At 41.8% G+C, this 20351-nt stretch overlaps 2 protein-coding genes across 2 annotated transcripts in view; one reads left to right on the top strand and one right to left on the bottom strand.

The window, feature by feature from the left end:
• Positions 1 to 744: 744 nt before the first annotated feature.
• LOC103465876 (THAP domain-containing protein 6-like) lies at positions 745 to 4707 on the bottom strand. Its single transcript, XM_008411071.2, has 6 exons — positions 4538 to 4707; positions 2969 to 3161; positions 2701 to 2814; positions 2328 to 2538; positions 1739 to 1892; positions 745 to 1608 (listed from the first exon to the last, which is right to left on the bottom strand). The coding sequence occupies exons 1-6, from the start codon at positions 4615 to 4617 to the stop codon at positions 1596 to 1598; spliced, it is 765 nt and encodes a 254-aa protein (XP_008409293.1). The 5' UTR covers positions 4618 to 4707; the 3' UTR covers positions 745 to 1595.
• A 209-nt stretch (positions 4708 to 4916) lies between these two features.
• Positions 4917 to 20351, top strand: part of taf2 (TAF2 RNA polymerase II, TATA box binding protein (TBP)-associated factor) — a 35431-nt gene continuing 19996 nt past the window's right edge. The window contains exons 1-10 of the mRNA XM_008411069.3: positions 4917 to 5309; positions 5447 to 5501; positions 6345 to 6505; positions 7362 to 7480; positions 7576 to 7717; positions 8407 to 8638; positions 10092 to 10276; positions 10360 to 10473; positions 19015 to 19114; positions 19772 to 19857. Of these exons, the coding sequence (XP_008409291.1) occupies positions 5260 to 5309; positions 5447 to 5501; positions 6345 to 6505; positions 7362 to 7480; positions 7576 to 7717; positions 8407 to 8638; positions 10092 to 10276; positions 10360 to 10473; positions 19015 to 19114; positions 19772 to 19857 (1244 nt within the window). The 5' untranslated portion in view covers positions 4917 to 5259. The remainder of the gene's footprint in view (positions 5310 to 5446; positions 5502 to 6344; positions 6506 to 7361; positions 7481 to 7575; positions 7718 to 8406; positions 8639 to 10091; positions 10277 to 10359; positions 10474 to 19014; positions 19115 to 19771; positions 19858 to 20351) is intronic.

Below are 20351 nucleotides of genomic sequence, written 5' to 3'. Positions count from 1 at the left end.
AATTTTTTAAAGATTTTATCTATACATTTGTATATCTATGTATACATACAATCATACAAATATAGAAGTGATTAATTATTCAAACTTAATACGAATAGATTATTTATAATTATATGCACATGGGTGAACTATATAATACACACACAATCGGTTATCTGTGATGACACAACCATATTTACATATGTATAAAGTTGCTCATAAAACTTTTACATGAGCTAAAATCCCAGAAACAGGACTGCTTCGCAGAAGTTTTTTTGGTAACACTTTATTTGACAGATTTATTTGATAAAACTGACATAACACCTGTCATGAACATGAAGGAGTCTTCATGAATGGTCATGACTGTTGTCATAAAGTGTCAGTGGGTGAATAATGACACTTTTAATGCAAAGTTGCTCTAAAGGTTACATTGAAAGTCCATTAAAAGGGTCAACTTTGCACTAAAGTGACATTATTTGCAAAATCATGCAAAGTTGGGACTTTTAATGCAACTTTAAAAGCAACTTTGCATTAAAAGTGTCATTATTTATTAATTGACATTTCATGACAACAGTCATAAACATTCATAAAGACTCCTTCATGTTCATGACAGGTGTTATGTCAGTTTTGTGCACAGCCCGTCAAATAAAATGTTCGTTTTTTTCTTGTACTGCCTTTCTGTAAATCAAGAGAAGTGACTTTGACAATGTGGTGCATTTTTATCTTAAAAAACAAAGTCATAACCAATGAGAACAAGACAGAAAATATGATGATTATCAGTGTCATCAAGGTTTTTAATACGCGCCACAAAGACTGTTTTGGTTGCCCAAGCTTTATGGGACGGGTTTTTCTGCTCTCAGCGTGGATGTGCGCATTAATTCTACTGTAGATAAAGCATTTCATATTGTACAGTTTGATGCATTGTGTCACTGCAAACAAATACAATAGAAATAAACCCGTGGGCTGCGCAACTACGAGGCGAGCACGAAAGCTCCTCCACGGACAGAACCACTGGCTCACCAACGCACCAGCTAACCAGGAATTCAGACTTTATCAGCGCAGACACCGAGTCAACATGTTGAGATTAAATGCAAATGAATAGAGCCTGCCGGCCCGCCAGGCTTATGATATACTGGGGGAAGCCCTGAGTGTCAAATTATGTCTAATCTTCTCCAGTCTCTTTGCGAACAACGTGTGCAATGTTTGACACCTTTGGAGGTTGTTGTGTTGAAGCTCCAGTATCTCAGCTCTCAGCAGCTTCACTGTGCCTGGTGATGGAACCATAGTTGCTCAGGGTTAGGAGGTGGTAACCCATCAAATGATGACACAGCATTTCTGACCAGCTCACACGACACAGCAGTTTTCGTAGAATCTGCTACAAATCCTGCTGTAGAAACCAGAGCATTTTCCACCAGACCACCAAACTTAGTTGGAAGATCGCCATGGTCGCACACAACAGTTGAAATGGAGATTGTTACTCTTCAGCAATTCAAGCAGAGGACATCTAAAGGTGACAGGGACACGGTGTCATGCTGGGCAGCCACATTGCCTGTCCCACTAAGTGAGCCACCACATCGAACCATCAGATGTCCTGAAACTGGCATGCAGATGGATTGTTATTCCAGCCACCTAGATTACAAAACAGGCACATCATACAGGAATTACTGATAAGATATAACATACAAAGACATTCATTAAGTATATTTTCAAAGTTTACTGAAATTAAAACAATAAATAAACTGGTCAGCATTAAGGTTACCTTTGTAATGTATGTGGATGTGGGAGGGGCAATTTTCCAGTATCCCGGAGGTACTTGTATGCCTTGGGACTGTGCAGATGGAGTGTGAGGGCAAACTCTCTGTGCTCCTTTGAGTATTCATGGCCCTGATTTTCTAAGAAGTCCAGCTGAAGATCTGAAATTTTAAGAGCAAAAATGAAAAACCTCTCCTTCAGATAAATAGCTGAGGATGTTAAAAAAAACTCTAGTAATATTAAATAAATTAGAATATGTGTTCCAATGAGGCTCATTTGTCAGATAAAAAGTACCTATTGAAAATAGATGACAACCTAAAAGCAGGTATAAGACATACTTTTCATTAAGGTTACATCTCTGCGTTAAAATTGTTTTTTTATTGGTCTGCTGTAATGTGTCTAATTTAAAATCTCATGTGTTCATTAACTGTAAGCAGGAAATCATAATTAACAGCAATAAAGGCTTTCCAATCTATATTTAGTTAATCTATATAAAGTGTTTCACTTAGTGTTTAAGTTCCTGAAATAAATGGACTCTTCAAAAATTTACTGAATGGGTCTTGAATATGAGTTTCAAAGAGCTAATTTAATCTTACCTGAGTATAATTCAAGCCTGTCTCTGAGCTTCTTATTAATTAGTTTCTTGTCACTCAAATCCCCCAACAGAGACTGAACTGTGGTCTTCGCCCTCTTTTCTCTGGCCATGGCGTTTTTCTTTTCCCGCTCTAGACTTTCCACCCTTGCCAAGGCTTCCTTCAGTTTAGCCGTAACAGCGGTAAGAGAAGCTGGCAAGGCATAGCCATGATCCTAATAGACAGAGAGATGAAGATTACACTATGTGATCTAACTGACTGTCTTCAGTTGGGAGTATGTTTAATATTAGTGGCAGCAAACCACTGCTGAGAGTGGTTTGAGAGTTTAATATGGCAATGGCCATTATGAAAACATGTTTAAAATATAAATACTCACATCATTAGGCTGAGGTTGCGGCTGTGAGGTACAAGTTTCTGTGGCAACCTGAGAGGCCACAGGCTGGCTAGGTTCAGCTTTTATGGAGGTTACTGTCATCCTGCTCTTTTCTGGCTAAAATGAAGAAGCATAATAATTATGAACTTTACAGTATATAGCAATCTGTACACATTAACAAATGGAGGAATGAGTATCTCACCCTGTCCTGTGAGTGATAATACAATCTGTACATTTGTGAATGCTAAGAGACTTAAGATAATACACCTACTCTTCGAAGGTCAAGAGGGAAGCTGAAGATTGATGGAATAGCACCGTCTCTCAGTCGGACAATCTGACCGGTTCTGTCGAAATCCTCCCGTTTAAAATGCTCACTGCACAGCACGGATGAATCACTTGCAGCGAATCCCTTTCTCTGCAAAGACGCTTCCCACTTCTTCCTCATGTCTTTGTCTTTGGGAAACCTTCAAAACGAAAACAGGAGATTTGCGAGTGTCTACACAAAAACATTGTTCAAAGTAGGCTAGTATTGTTTTTTCATTATAATGTTCTCCCTGCTTTACTACTTTTTACTTATAAATTTTTATAAGTTTATAAGTATAAAGTTATAAGAAATTTTTACAATTTCTTATAACTTTACTTCAATTAAACTCCAATTTTGATGTATATCTATTAATAAGGAACCAAAACTAATGAAAATGTGAGGAAGCTTGTTTGAAAACTGCTCAGTCAGATGTTGTATGCATGGTGGACATGAGATATTGGTATCTTGCTGTCAGTTGGTTAACAGCGATATTGATTCAATTACATTTACTTGAGTAAGGTTTTTTTTATTATTATTGTAAGGAGTATTTTTACTATGGTGTAGTCTTGACTTTTACTTGAGTAATTTCACTGTCACTACTCTTAATGAGTAAAATTTCTGGATTCTCTATCCACTGAATGAAAAACAAACATGTTTTAACCAAAGATCCACCAGATAAAGACATACACCTGAAGTTTTTGTTAAAAGTTGCACATATTTCATATTGAAACTTGATGCAATATGAAATAAGGACATTTTGGTCCTTAAAATACCAAAATTTCCCCATAACTTTATATTTTGGTCTGTCTGATGATGCTTAAATATTAAATGGTTGATAATTTGATGAGCTACTCAGTACTTGAGAATACTTTTTTAAAAAAAGTTTTTACCAAATACATATTTACTCTTATTTGAGTAGATTATTAGATGGCTACTTTTTACTTTTGCTTGAATAAAAATATGTTGAATTACTGTTACTTTTACTTGAGTGCAATTTTTGGGTATTCTGCCCACTTTTGCTTAATGTTGATACGGTGAAATTATTGAATGTGAATTATCTGTGACACACTTGTGTAAAAGTTCGATGGTATGGTGTCAAATTTATGACAAAAGCCTAGAAAAGCACCATTTTAATTTCCCACCAGCGTGTGTTAAACTCCATGCGCGCATTGAACGTCCCACGCACGAACAATTAAAAGTGACCAGCGCTACTCTGGTACAAAACTCAACACGCGCTCACGAGACGCAAGTCTTTATGCTTTCAATGCATCTAACCTGGTCGCTTGTGGTATGTGAATGTCTGCATTCACATTGTCTGCATTCACATACCTCAATGGTTTTAAGTGTTTTGCTGTTGTTTTTTAACCAAACTTTAATTATCCCATTATAACATTTCACCTCATTGTAAAAAGCAACAGTGTATTTGATACACTTAATGCGATATTGTACCAAAAAATAGCAGGAGACTTAAAAGGCACTTAGAATTTTTCTTTGTATACGGTTTTCAATCGCCGCATGCTTCCACGTTTATCTTACTTGTGAAAAGTTATCCCCCGAGTCCTAACGTCAACAGTCCGTCGATTTGAGCAAAAATTAGCCGCGCAGTAGTGAGGCATCTTGTGATGTTTATGATTTAGCCAAGTAGGTAGGACGACCGCTTCAAGATGGCGGCCGTATTTTCTGCCTCTGATCAGTCAATGGGAGGCAGGAAATACGTCCTCCCTAGGAAGAGAAATACTATTTTCTCTTCCTGTTGAGGCTCCGCCCACATGGAGTAGTTAAGGTGTTCCTGTTTTTCTTCAAGTTTATCTGAGTAATAATAATAATTTAATACTTATGATTCAAATTGTGTCCTTCTTATAAGTGTAAGTTTAGTAAATAATTTTTTTCCCCTTTTTTGTTTAGTTTGTTTTTACGCGGCAGGTCAAAGGCTACAAACAAAATGGCGGAACACCAAAGCGCTGCAGCTACAGCGCTGTGAGCGTCTATTTTGATGTTAGAGTCTCTTTGAAGTAACGGTTCTATGTCATTCGACCCCCCTTCGGAACTAACCGCTCCTCTTTATTATTTTATGTGGAAATACGTCTGCGGAGTTTTTACGAGAGTCTCCGGGTGAACACAGCCCTTGGGGAATCCACACCACACCAGCTTGCAGCTGCAGATCTGTTCGCTGTGTGATGAGAGTTTTCTCTGATGGTCTTCAGCAGCGCCCAGTGAAGAGCACCATCACGGATGACTTACTCAAACTCTAATTAAAGATGAACAAGAAGAAGGACAAAGGATTCGAGAGTCCACGACCTTTTAAATTATAAGTATTCTGTTCTGCGTTGCAAGAAATCAGAATGAAAGAAATTTGATTTCCACTTGTGTTCAGAATAGTCACTAATATTTACTAGTGTTTGTCACGTTACTTACTTGTTAATATTATTTGGTTATTGCTTTTACGACCCATCAGGTGGTGTGCATCAACAACATCAATTTCCAAAGGAAGTCTGTCATTGTGAGTACTATTCTCAGTGGGGGATTTTTACATTCCAGGTCTTAAAGAAGACAAGAAAAGGGGCAGCATTCGTTTTATCCATTATCTATTAATCTCTATCTATCCATAGGATTTTCCCTCACACTTCAGGCTATTCGCTTTCTTACAGTCTGGTTATTCAGGTTAATTAATTAAAACCTTCCCACTGAAGGAATATTATCCATAAATTCATACTTACGGTGGCCTAGAAGGTTCAACAAAATGCAAAAGCTTCATCACGACTCCACAGCAAAAACCAGAAGAGGATTCATGCTAACATGAGTTATGGCACACTAGCTGGCATGACTCCCATTTTAGCCTAGTGTACAACACAAAAACAAAAGGTCACAATGAAAATTCTAAAAAAAAATATCCCTATGGTGGCCTAGAAGGGTCAAGAAAATGCAAAAACCACAATGGAATTTATTCAACAAAGGTTTTGATAAACTTTCATAATTCCCGTTTTAGCATAACTACAACATTTGTGTGCTACTGTTTTTTGGTAATTAGATAAATACCGATTGAGGTTGCAATATATTTTTTTTACAATGGTGAATTGGTTAAGAGGTCAGCAACACATGATAATTACATTGTGCAAAGGAAAATTACTAATTACATATTTTAATAGCAAATCTTAATCCCTATTTTCAGTCTGAAATCTAGATGAAGCAGCAAAAACAATTTTGAGTGTCTTCCTAAGCTTCAGTGATCATTTCTTTTAATACCTTTTAAACATTTCTTTCTAACCAGATAAATGAGCCTCAAATTATTTGTATTTTCCTAGTGATAGCAGTGACTGACCTCTGCCTCCTCACTGTGCTGCAGGGTTATGTGGAGCTGACCATTTTTCCCACAGTGGTCAACCTGAACAGGATCAAGTTGAATAGTAAACAGTGCAGAATCTACAGGGTCAGAGTCAACGATCTGGAAGCCCCTTTCATTTACAACGACCCCACACTTGAAGTATGCCACAACGAGTCCAAGCAGTAAGTAGAACCAGAGCTGTCACAGAAAGGGAACCAACAAACTAGTTTACGCTTTAGATCGTAGAGTTGATGAGTTCTGTGTGATTTGATGCTATCGTTTTATCTTTTAGCCATTTTATTGTTTTGTAATTTTGATTTCTTCCGGTCTTTATCATTTTGGCTTGCTGTGTATTGGGAAGGTATTCCTGGTCTGAAAACATAAAGTAAAAGTATGGAAAATTTTCCCCCCAGATTTTATTCCATATCTCACTGCCTAAAAGTTGTCTTTGTCTGCTTTCCTTTCTTTATTTTCCTCTCAGGTTCCTTTCCTCTCTAGCTCTCTTCTTTGGGTCCTTTCTTCATTCCTTTCTTTGTTTTTTGTGTTGTACAATCCTCTCATTCTTTTGTTCTTTATTTGTTTTTTTCCATCCTTACTAACTTTCTCCCTTACTTAAAGCCTACCCTTTGAAGAAATGCCTACTGTGTTGAGGAATCCTGCAGACGTTTTATATCCGACTTCAGGGAAATGTTAATCTTCAACCACAGTTTTAAAGTTATTTTCCACAGTTTTCTCATTGTCCGTAAGAAAATGTGTTTGTGTGACATTGTTAAGCACAGTGTGGTAATGTGGGAGTTTGTTGCAGGGAAAAACACTGTTTTATTACCAATTTTCCAAAACTATATTTGTATTTTTGACCATGTATGGGTTTAAGCCTCTGCTATCATCTGTATAAAGTTGCTAAAGACAGTTTGTGTTCTACTGACATTCATGCTGATGTCCAGCAGCTTATCTAAGCTGGAAATGTTTAGACAGCTTTCTGAATTAAAGTGCAACTTTAATGCTGGATAACAATGTTTTTCCTCTGTGTCTGCACAGACGGAACCTGAACTATTTCTCCAGTGCTTACACAGCGGCTGTAAGTGCTGTGGACCCCGATGCTGGGAATGGAGAACTGGTGATCAAAGTTCCCTCTGAGCTCTGGAAACAAGGAGACGGTGAGATAATGTCTTCATATTCTCCTCACACTGTCAGAAAATGATTGAGATCGTTTTGATAATGACTCGTATCACATGTTTGTGTTTGGGTCCAGATCTGAAGGTGTTAAAGGTTTATATTGAGTATTCATTGGACCAGCCCAAAGGGGGTCTACACTTTGTGGTTCCTGATGTGGAAGGCAGCATGGCAGAGAGGGGGGCCCATGTGTTCTCCTTTGGATACCAGAACTCCACAAGGTTGGACATTAGTGCAACATCCGGATTATCTGAAGCCACTTCAGTGTAAACAGTATCATGTAAAATCAACTTTTTTGAGCTTCACATCATGTTATAATGTTATTCACTCATCAAAAACATACCTGGAGTGTTGCTTTGATCATTTCATGCATGTTTGAGTAATCCTTTAATCTCCCGTGGCAACCATTCAGCTTTGCAAAATACCTGGTTGGACATAGGCCCCGCTTTTGAGGTGCTACTCTTCCTCAGAGCTGCAGTTTCCGAGATTCCAACTCACATAGCAGCCCCTCCTTATTCAGCGCCTTCAGACTAGCCAGCAGCAATTAGCAAACACTTGGTGGAAATACTCATCTGTTGAGCTCATTATATGAGCTACTTCTTGGTAGAGTGTGGGTAAAATTGTTGTTGATGGGTTAATAGAGAAGGCATGATGAGTTCTTGAAGGTGGAGAGACGGTGTCTCAATGTCAAGACATTAAATCTCAAAGTCAAATTTGTTTTAAGTCATATATGACATATAGCATTTTTATAACAACTGAAGGTACCATGGTTACTTCATTGTGCAGTAAAATGGCACTATGTGACTGGAAAATACATAATGCTTCCCCTTTAATAGATTAATACATAATGAAACAAAACCTGGAAATTCTTCCATATTTGCGGCCCACTCTGAATCCCTTCTCTCCTCAGGTTCTGGTTCCCCTGTGTGGACTCTTACTCAGAGCTGTGTACATGGAAGCTGGAGTTCACTGTAGATGCGTCCATGGTGGCAGTGTCCTGTGGGGACCTGGTGGAGACCATCTACACCCATGACATGAGGAAGAAGACATTCCACTATGTCCTCCCCATCCCCACTGCGGCTCCGAACATCTCCCTGGCTGTGGGGCCCTTTGAAATCCTCGTGGACCCCTACATGCACGAGGTGCATACTCTGTGATCTGTCTGGATGTCACTGAAAGATGTCCAGACATTCAGTTCTCAAATTATTAGAATAGGAAAAAAACGTTTTTCTTCTTTTTCTGTTGCTCATCATTTAGCTGCACAGCTCTGAAAAACCTTGTTAAACCCATGAACTTCAGGGACTTCGCACCCGCCTGGTTATTGTCTCCTAACCTGAAGAACCTTCTCAGAATTTAAAAACTTTATCAAGTTTGATCTAGTTAAGTCACCTCTAAATCAGCTGTTGGATTCACCACACAGGATGGAATCGGTCAATGACTGAAGCTGGCTGAACCTAGGGGCTTTTTAAAAAAAATATTTTGGCTAAAAATATTGATGACTATTTAATTTTTATTTTTTATCTACATTTCAGGCTTCCCGTACCTTGTTTTATCTGAAAAAAGCAAAGTTAAATCTTTTCTTGCAGCATTCAAGTTCATTTCAGATTCATATTCTCCAGTAAAACTCATAACCATGTAAAGATAAATAAGTGGTTCTGATACTAAGCAGCATTTGGTTTTTGCCTGTCTATTCATAGACATCTTTATAGTGAGGTATTAGGACCATTGTATATAAAAGACACAAATCTTCAAAGGAGTTATTTTCTGTCAAAGAAATTGACATTTTTAGGTTAATTTCACATACAGTATCTATAAGGAAAAACACTGATATTCTCTGTGAAAAAGTTGTAAATTTGCACGAAGTAAAAATTAAAATTTTCCTTATTGCCGGCATAAATTTCCAATGTTAAAACTAGAATATTGTCTGACATTGTAAAGTCAGACATTTGCGAGGGAAAAAAAACATTTAATTTCATGAGAAAAACTCAGAGGTTATCTAAGACTATAAAGTTAGACATTTGTGACAAAAGTAGCAGACATTTTCTAAAATTGAGTTGGAAATGTGAGGGGTGCACTTGTGGATATTTTCCAGAGTGTCAGACATAGAACCTGTAATAGAGGAAAAAAATGTCCGGGTCCAGACTGGCTGCAGGCTTGTGGCAGCTTCCTTCTCATTATTTCAGGTGTGTATTCTGGATGTGGTTCGAGGCGTTCCTGGTGAGTCTGGACCCAGGTGATGTCTGATAAATGAACAGAACCTGACACTTAAACTCAAATGCACATCTCTAACATTTACCACTTGAACCTTAGTTGACCTCTGGCACATTTATTACCAATATCTGAATTTATAATCTCTGAAATCGTATCTTTTTTTTTCTTGCAAATGGATTAGGATTAGGGAATATTCAAGTTTTTTCCTGTAAATATGTGAAATTAATCTAGATTATTCTAGATTTGAACAAGCCTTTCTGTAACTTCTCCTAATGACCACTAGATGTCTCTAAACACCAGTTGTCAGATTGAAGTTGAGGTATCTGAGACACAACTGTCCGGGTTCCAGTACCAAGCCCTCTGTCGTGATCCTGTCCTCTGCAGGTGACCCATTTCTGCCTGCCACAGCTGCTCCCTCTGCTCAAACACTCCATGTCTTACCTGCACGAGATTTTTGAGTTCTACGAGGAGATCCTGACGTGCCGCTACCCTTACTCCTGTTTTAAGACCGTATTTGTGGACGAGGCCTACGTTCAAGTGTCGTCCTATGCGTCGATGAGCATTTTCAGGTTTGCATGGAGACGGAGGTCTCGTCTGCAGATTGTTCCATGTCTTGTAGGTTGTTATTCAGGCAGTTTGCTTTGTGTTTCAGCACCAACCTGCTCCACAGCCCTATGATCATAGACCAGACCCCACAGACCCGACGCTGTCTGGCCCAGGCCTTGGCCCAGCAGTTCTTCGGCTGTTTTATCTCCAGAATGTCCTGGTGAGGCGTAACTTGTTTTGTGATGAGAGGACAGAACCTCAGACTAAACAAGTGTTTGTATTTCACCTCTTTTCCCACCAAGTCCACCACGATGACTCAGCACCAGACCACCTCTCTAGTGTGGTCATCTTAGGGTAGTTGCTCCAGAGTCTCTGGAAGTTTAAAGTGTGATGTAGTTGGACTCTGAGATAAACCTTCTACACCACATGTCTGCATAATGGAAAAGAACTGTTAGCATTTCTTGGAGGAGTCTTGCAGTAACATGTAAGCAATCCTGAGAAGAGGCTGACCTTCTTTTTCAACTCTGCTACCATTTAGACCTCAATGCATTTAATGACTGGTGATAAGAGATTTGCAACAATACTCAACTTTTTATGTTTTTTTTGTCAGTATGAGAAATCAGAATCTGTCCCAACTATGTAGCAGATTGGTTGCTGTAAGAAGCTGTTTTATTCACAGATGCTGAGCGCACCAAATGTTATAGAGAAAGGATGCCTAATAACAGGGGCTGACACTTCAGACCACTCCAAAAGCATAAAGCAGACTACAGCTCAGGGCATTCTGAGTAAATAGAACCAATACAAACTCACGAGTCCAGCAGTAGTGAGAGAAATGGCTCATGGTTTTTTGCCAAAAACGAGAAAAATCCTAAAAAAAATCTGATGCGACTAAAGTTTTGTTTACATTTCTTGAAGAAGGAAGTTGTGCTGTTTCCTTCAATTGTTCTCGGTGCAGCACCCCCACAGGCAGGGAGGGGAACAGGTTGCTGAAAGGTTTGGTTGTTTTGACAGTGTGAAAGAGAACAGCAGCAACTGCAAATGGAACAAATACTGCCACTTTGCTCCCCAACTGAACAGAGTTTACTGGACTATCAGGTGTGAAAATACCCTAACAAATAGAATATCACTCCATATATTGTGCTGTGCTTTCTTTGCCTCCTCATTCATTTTCTCCTCTCCTCTTCATCCCTTATTTCGTCTGACCTTGAAACAAACATCACATGTGGTGGGGCCTTCCATCTATGTGGTGTTTAATGTTCAGCAGGCTGGTGTCATGACTTTTAACAGAGCGTGGCACTGCTGTTAGCAATTTCTCAGAGCAGGGGCTCACTGGGGCCCATAACTGAAAACAGGCCAGACTCATTATCCTGTCAGACGCAAAGAAAAGCAAAAAGGCTCTTTGCCACACCCATCTGCGTTAACTGACAAATGGAGGGGATCTTTGTTAGCCTGAAGGTCTCCACAGGCTTCTGTGTGTCCAGGAACACAAGCTGCTTGATCCTCGCTGACACATGCTGCTCTCATGCTGTTTTTGGCTCTGTTGTACCGTTATATTCCTCTTAGAGACGTACAATTTTCACTAAAGCTTCATAGAGGTTTGTAAGCAGTCTACTAAAAAGATTGAAGCTGTTGACTTTTGTTTCTTTGGGGTTTCTGAGAGAAAAATGATCCATCATTGTGAATGATTCAGCAGTTCCTTGAACAGTACGTCAGCATATTCACGAGATTCTGAAGCACATACTGATGTATGTAAATTGTCCTGGCAGGGTCTAATCATGGAATGGTGTGGATGATCAGAATAATAGCAGGGTCTTTGAAAATGGGAGAAAAAAGTGAAAGTTTATGTTCATACACAAATTCATTGGGAACACTATAAATTATTTTTTTCTCGCTATCCAAAGGCGAGGGGAAAAAATGATATTCCACTGTTCAATATATTGCAGCATCAGCATAAAAAAGACATTCAACACTAACTGTTGAATGTAAACTGAAATATGTCTATAGATGTGTTTTTGCTGATAACTGACCTAATGTTTAAGAGAACTGTGGATCCCCCTGAAGTCTAACACCACAGATTTCTTCCCATTGCACCAGTGGAGACTAGACTGCAGTTTTAAACAGTGAAATGAGACTAATAAGGCAATTATTCACAGGTTGTTTCCTAGTTGTTATGGTTTAAAAGCCACAGACTGGAACTTCCAGCTGTTCGAAAATGTGTAGGGAGAGTTGATTTTAAAAGAACTGTGTTGATTCCTTCCACCTGAAAGGAAGAGGGGAAAAAATAAACTTTGACCTGGATTACAAATGGCTATATAAAGACACCTTTAATGACACATTTATAATGCTTACAGTCTGAAACTGAATATTGGGAGATTGATAAATGGTCTGTTTAAATGTGAAGCCGATCTTAGCCATTGATCTTATCTGCCTCAACAAAGGTTGAAAAATCAACCACTGTCCAGTCCTACTCTCTCCTGAGGGAGGTTTGACTGTTGGCCTAGTCCACCAGGTCATGTCGGCACATTTACAGTTAACAATAGTCACCCTATCTTTGCCAAACTCTGCTATATTTAGTGACATTTCAGTTAAAAAAAAATTGGCATCTGCCAAAATTTGAATCGGCAGGTCAGGCTTTTTACAGATTGGTAATCAGCAGTCAGCCAGAAAACTGCTATAGGTTCGCCCCTACAGCAGACTGCATTTGTTGATTGGTCAGTGGAATCACGCCACTGGATGAGTAAAGGCAACACTTGCAGAAAAGGTCAGACAGCGTTGCATCAACTGGATGGGGAGCGACCAGCAATGAACAGATAAACTGAGATTTAGCAGAAACTGGCCGCCCATGGGAACGGCCAAAATGACATCATCATGGCATCGACCACAGCTCCTGCATGCTCACAGCCCGCCCACATTCCCACCCATATTCTCGCCCACATTGTGGGGAACACACCGCCAATAGAGAGACATCCATCTTGGCTAGAACTGAACCAGAAATTAACTGGCTAGAATTAGACTTGACAATAGTGTTGTTGTTTTGAGCACAACTGTGGAACTGTTGACTATTATCCTCTTAGAGAACTGTTTTGTTTGTGCTTTGTGAGTCTGCAGCAGTTAGTTTTCCAGTAATAATGACCTCCTAATGAGAAACTTTAGAAAAAAATATTTATTTCTCAGCTATTTTTTCCAATCTAAGGCTGAAAATGTGATTCTGTGAAAGTGAAAATAATGAAAACATGACCCAGTAGTTATACCCTCATCCAAGGAGGATAAATCTCTTTTTTTGTATTTACTCATAGTAAATGCGCAGATAAAATCAGCTCTGCTAATAAAAGGCAGCCAAGGTTTAGCTCAGCATGAAACGGTGAAACCACCAAGGTTGAATCAACCTATTGTGCCTCCTTTTAACAGGCTAATAAATCCATGATGATAAAATTATGTGAGCAGTGTGTGTGTTGTATCAAGGACTGCCACAAAAATACCCAAAGGGCAAAACCATCTTACAGAAATGATGAGGCAGCTCAAGTGTGGCCTTCATTGATTCTGAGGAGTTGCCTGGGATGGGGAAGCTCAGCTGTGTGGGCTGAAAGGAGATGGAAATGACAAACGAAGTGTTTTGGAAACTTCACATCATCGCATTAAAGCACATGACCTCATAGACTGTGCTGGATTGTCAATGTGAAGTCACTTAGTGTCTATTAAGTCATAAAGGAAGCTCACTTCCAACAAATGAGCAAATGTGTTCCAGGCACCTCAGTGGATCCACTGACTGTGTGGTCATATGATGATTTAGGATCAATGTTGTGCCTGTTGGTCCTTAGGAGGAATAAGTTGCATATTTAATTCATCCGGATTCAAATTAGGGCTTCAAGTAACTAACAAGTATTGTAGTTACTAATTATTCTGACGGCAGCTGCACAGTGGTGCAGTTGGTAGAGCTGTTGCCTTGCAGCAAGAAGGTTCTGGGTTCGATTCCCGGCCCTGGTCTTTCTACATCAGAAAGAGTTTGCATGTTCTCCGGTTTCCTCCCACAGTCCAAAGACATGACTGTCAGGTTAATTGGCCTCTCCAAATTGCCCCTAGGTGTGAGTGTGTGTGTGCATGGTTGTTTGTCCTGTGTGTCTCTATGTTGTCCTGCAACAGACTGGCGACCTGTCCAGGGTGAACCCCGCCTCTCGCCCGAAACGTTAGCTGGAGATAAGCACCAGCAGCCCTGCTGACCCCATTAAGGGACAAGGGTGCAAGAAAATGGATGGATGGATTATTCTGATGATTAATCATCTTTTTTTTAAAATAACAGTCTACATATTTTTCATTTAGCTACTTAAACATTTTTTGTGCAATATTGGGACTACATTCAAATATGAAAATAGATAATTCAATTGGTTAATTTAAATAAGATTAACATTTTTTGCCTAAAATTGGATAACATAGCAAAAACAACCTGGTGAAGCTAAAACTAGGCCACTTGAGGAGTTTTGGCTAACACCTATTTACTGATACTGGTGTTTTTATTGCAAAACATATATTAGTCAATACCTATATGTATTTTGTACAGTTTTGACTTGGTTACTGTTCTGAATAGGTTGGGTTTTCTTTTCAGCAAATACCATTTTGTGGAGTCTGTACACTCCAGTTAATGATTAATTGATTACTGTATTAGTTGATGATTATTTCTATAATGGATTAATCACAGTTAAGCCGAATAATCGTTTCAGCCCTAGTTCTTCATGTTCATTGTTCACATTGACTTTCATAGTTACTCATTCTGAACTCAATTCACAACTCCAAGAACTATTTCTCTCTTCATTTCTCATTATGCCTGACAAAAAGTTTGAACTTCATATCAAAGGCTTTGGTGGCTTTTTTAATATAACTGACCATAATTCATAAAGAAAATATGAAGAAACTGAAGCACAGTGATTACTTTCTGAGTGCATTCCAATGCTTTTGTCATTTAAAAGAAAAAAAGATTAAAAGTTTAAAAGAAAATGGTCCCAATTTGAATATAAATGTAATATTGGTCACTTTTAACCGTCTGTTTGCCATCTCATCAAGACAGATAGGTTTTGACTTTTTTGAACTGTCTAAAACACAGACTATTGCTGTATAACTGTACGCATATTCCATCCATCCATCCATCCATCCATCCATCCATCCATCCATCCATCCATCCATCCATCCATCCATCCATCCATCCATCCATCCATCCATCCATCCATCCATCCATCCATCCATCCATCCATCCATCCATCCATCCATCCATCCATCCATCCATCCATCCATCCATCCATTTTCTTCCGCTTTTCCGGGGTCGGGTCGCGGGGGCAGCAGCTTCAGAAGGGAGGTCCAGACTTCCCTCTCCCCAGCCACTTCTTCCAGCTCCTCCAGGGGAATCCCAAGGCATTCCCAGGCCAGCCGAGAGACATAGTCCCTCCAGTGTGTCCTGGGTCTTGCCCGAGGCCTCCTCCCGGTAGGACGTGCCCGGAACACCTCACCAGGGAGGCGTCCAGGAGGCATCCTGACCAGATGCCCGAGCCACCTCAACTGGCTCCTCTCGAAGTGGAGGAGCAACGGCTCTACTGTGAGTCCCTCCCGGATGACCGAGCTTCTCACCCTATCTCTAAGGGAGAGCCCAGCCACTCTGCTGAGGAAACCCATTTCGGCCGCTTGTATCCATGATCTCGTTCTTTCGGTCATGATCCAAAGCTCATGACCATAGATGAGGGTGGGAACGTAGATCGACCGGTAAATCGAGAGCTTCGCTTTTTGACTCAGCTCTCTTTTCACCACGACGGACCCGTACAGCGCCCGTTTCACGGCAGACGCTGCCCCAATCCGCCTGTCGATCTCCCGCTCCCTTCTTCCCTCATTCGTGAGCAAGATCCCCAGATACTTAAACTCCTCCACTTGAGGCAGGACGACCCCCCTGACCCAGAGAAGGCACTCTACCCTTTTCCGGCTCAAGACCATGGCCTCGGATTTGGAGGCACTGAGCCTCATCCCGGCCGCTTCACACTCGGCCGCGAACCGCTCCAGTGAGAGCTGCAGATCACGGTCTGATGAAGCCAACAGGACCACATCATCCTCACAAAGCAGAGATGCGATCCTAAGGCCACCAAAACGGATCCCCTAAACACCTCGGCTGCGCCTAGAAATTCTGTTCATGAAGGTAATGAACAGAATAGGTAACAAAGGGCAGCCTTGGCGGAGTCCAACTCTCACCGGAAACGAGTCCGTCTTACTACCGGCAATGCGGACCAGACTCTGACACCGGTCATACAGGGCCCTGACAGCCCGTATCAAAGGGCCCGGTACCCCATACTTCCGCAGTACTCTGCCACCGAGGAGCTTTTTGACCACCTCGGCGACCTCGTCCCCAGAGACTGGAGAGCCCAACCCAGAGTCCCCAGGCTCAGCTTCCTCAACAGAAGGGATGTTGGTGGGATTGAGGAGGTCTTCGAAGTATTCCGCCCACCGGCCCACAATGTCCCGAGTTGAGGTCAGCAGCACACCATCCCCACTATAAACAGTGTTGGTGCTGCACTGCTTCCCCTTCCTGAGACGCTGGATGGTGGACCAGAATCACCTCGAAGCCATACGGAAGTCTTTCTCCATGGCCTCTTCAAACTCCTCCCACGCCCGAGTTTTTGCCTCAGTGACCACCCGAGCCGCATGCCGCTTCGCCCGCCGGTACCCATCAGCTGCTTCTGGAGTCTCACAGGCCAAAAAGGCCCGATAGGACTCCTTCTTCAGCTTGACAGCATCCCTCACCGAAGGTGTCCACCAATAGGTTCGAGGGTTGCCGCCGCGACAGGCACCAATAACCTTGCGGCCGCAGCTCCGATAAGCCGGCTCGGCAATGGAGGCACGTAACATAGTCCACTCAGACTCAATGTCCCCAACCTCCCCCAGAACGTGTTCGAAGTTCTGCCGGAGATGGGAGTTAAAGCTCCGTCTCACAGGGGACTCCGCCAGACGTTCCCAGCAGACCCTCACTACACGTTTGGGCCTGCCAGGTCTGACCGGCTTCCTCCCCCACCACCGGAGCCAACTCACCACCAGGTAGTGGTCAGTGGACAGCTCCGCACCTCTCTTCACCCAAGTGTCCAAGACATACGGCCGCAGATTCGATGAAACGATAACAAAATCGATCATCGAACTGCGGCCTAGGGTGTCCTGGTGCCAAGTGCACATATGGACACCCTGATGCTTGAACATGGTGTTCGTGATGGACAATCCGTGACCAGCACAGAAGTCCAACAACAGAACACCACTCGAGTTCAGATCGGGGGGGCCGTTCCTCCCAACCACGCCCCTCCAGGTCTCACTGTCATTGCCCACATGAGCGTTGAAATCCCCCAGTAGAACAAGGGAGTCCCCAGGAGGGGCACTCTCCAGTACTCCCTCTAAGGACTCCAAAAAGGGTGGGTAATCTGAACTGTTGTTCGGCCCGTAAGCACAGACAACAGTCAGAACCCGTCCCCCCTCCCGTAGGCAGAGGGAGGCTACCCTCTCGTTCACCGGGGTAAAAACCAGCGTACAGGTGCCAAGATGGGGGGCAACAAGTATGCCCACTCCTGCCCGGCGCCTCTCACCGTGGGCAACTCCAGAGTGGAAGTACGTCCAGCCCCTCTCAAGGAGACTGGTTCCAGAACCAGAGCCATGCGTTGAGGTGAGGCCGACTATTTCTAGCCGGAACCTCTCAGCCTCGCACACTAGCTCCGGTTCCTTCCCCACCAGAGAGGTGACGTTCCACGTCCCAAGAGCCAGCTTCTGCAGCCAAGGTTCAGACCGCCAGGGTCCCCTCCCTCGGCTGCCGCCCGTTACACACTGCACCAGACCACTTTGGCCCCTCCGACAGGTGGTGAGCCCATTGGAAGGGGGACCCACGTCTCCTCTTCGGGCTGAGCCTGGCCGGGCTCCGTGGGTAAAAGCCCGGCCACCAGGTGCTCGCCATCGTGCCCCACCTCCAGGCCTGGCTCCAGAGTGGGGCCCCGGTGACCCGCGTCCGGGCGAGGGAACGCTAGATCCAAGGTTGTTATGCATCATAAGGGGTCTTCGGGCTGCGCTTTGTCTGGTTCCTCACCTAGGACCTGTCTGCCTTGGGTGACCCTACCAGGGGCATAAAGCCCCAGACAGCATAGCTCCTAGGATCATTGGGACACTCAAACCCCTCCACCACGATAAGGTGGCAGCCCGAGGAGAGGGTACGCATATGTTGCCTTTTAAAAGAGCCAGGCATTAGCAATCACTGCACTTTCGCTGATAAATCTACACAAAAAAATTTCTAAATGCGTTATTTTGGACATAAGGGAATTTAAACACTACAATCACCCTCTTTGATAAAATCCTGATTCTGTTGAAGCACAGTAGCCTAAAAATTCTTCAATCATGTAAATCACAGATTACAAACAAGACGGACTACATTTGCGTTAATAGGACTGTAGCTTCCTGAACGCTGGTCTGAGAGAAGACTGTAATATTAAATACAAAGCAAAGCTGAATGTAACTATCCAGACTTCACTCCAGAAAAGCAAGTATATACAATTTTTTTAACAAGTTCAGGATGACCTGTGCCTGCTTCTAAAAGCCAGCGTCATTCAAGGTGTCAGGAAAAACTCCACTCATTAGTGCATATCTGTTACAATTTCCCAGATGGTTTGATTGAAATACACATCGAAAACATTCAGCTGTTAGAAAGAAGCCTTGTGACATTTTGGAAAGGCATGTTTTGTCTCTTTTAACCAATGTTCTCCTGCAGGGCTGATGAGTGGGTGTTGAAGGGCATCTCTGGCTACATTTATGGCCTCTACCTGAAGAAGACCTTTGGAGTCAATGAATACCGTCACTGGATTAAAGAGGTAGGTGCTTTGCTTTCAACTGTTCCTACTAAATCGTATAAAGAGCCACAGAATCATAAGGACAAAAAGATCAAATCTCCCTCTGATGTAAAAGCTTATAACCAGTGGGAGCTCCAGTAACCCACTGGTTTTCTATATGAATTAAAGGGAATAATTTCAGACCGTTTTTCTTGGTTAAACTTATATGCTTTTGTCTCGTCTTTCCACTTTACATTTTTCCATCAGTCGTCTGGTTAAAAAAGGCTGCATCAAGTTCAACCAAAGTCTTGCTGCCTTAATCAGCTCAAATAGAAGAAACATATTCAGTCTTTTTTTTTTTTCTGAAAAAGTTAACAGAGGCCCGCAGAGTCTGAGAAAAACTCAAAACAGTTGAGATTTGATTTGGACTTGAAGTTTTATTGCATTTCAGAGTATAAAAAATAAACACTGGTGTAAATAATGTTGGACTTTTGAACTTTCAAGACCACTTTAGCTTTTGCTGTAGATTGCATGTGGAAATCATAGCAAACAGTCCCTTGACATATCCTAAACAAATATTAAGCCCTTGTTAAATTCAGCTCTTTCTATCAAACTTGAAGGCATTATAAAGTAGATCTTTGACAAAAATGTAATTGTGATAAATATATTTTTCAAAATGTACTTTTCTGTGTTTGTCAGGAGCTGGACCAGATTGTGGAGTATGAATTGAAGATGGGGGGTGTTCTGTTGCACCCCACCTTCAGTGGAGGCAAAGAAAAGGACAAGTAGGGACTTAATTTGTTTAAAGCTCGTTTGTTTCGACTGTTGCTGAACGTTTCCACCTAGCATGTTTTGTGTTTAATTTATGAATTTTAAATGTGGGGATCTGAAAGTCTGATTGTTTATGGAGATCATGCTTCGTGATTCAGGGCGGCCAGAGTGCAGCTGTGGTCTGAGGATGCAGATCTCTGCCCACCGCAACAGTAGAGTCCACAATGTGATTAAAACTGTGAAATCAGACAAATACAGAACTAATCTGACATGTTCCAAAGCGGTTATGGTCTAAATATTTACACTCCAGCTCCAACTGAGTGGAATATTTAGGTTTTAGAAAAAAAATTTACTTTTATTTAGACTTTCTCCTGAAAACCACACGAAGAAAGGCCACATCAAAGCGCACGCAGGGTCAGTGTGACCTCCCCCCTCCCCAGATGGTGCACAGCATAAAAAGAGCTTGCAGGCTCAACTGATTCCATCTGTTAAGACCACAGATGGGTAA

This window comes from Poecilia reticulata, chromosome 16 (genome assembly GCF_904066995.2).
Source record: "Poecilia reticulata chromosome 16, P_reticulata-male-v2, whole genome shotgun sequence".
NCBI classification, from domain to species: Eukaryota; Metazoa; Chordata; class Actinopteri; order Cyprinodontiformes; family Poeciliidae; genus Poecilia; species Poecilia reticulata.
This window is presented reverse-complemented; position numbering and strand designations above follow the sequence as displayed.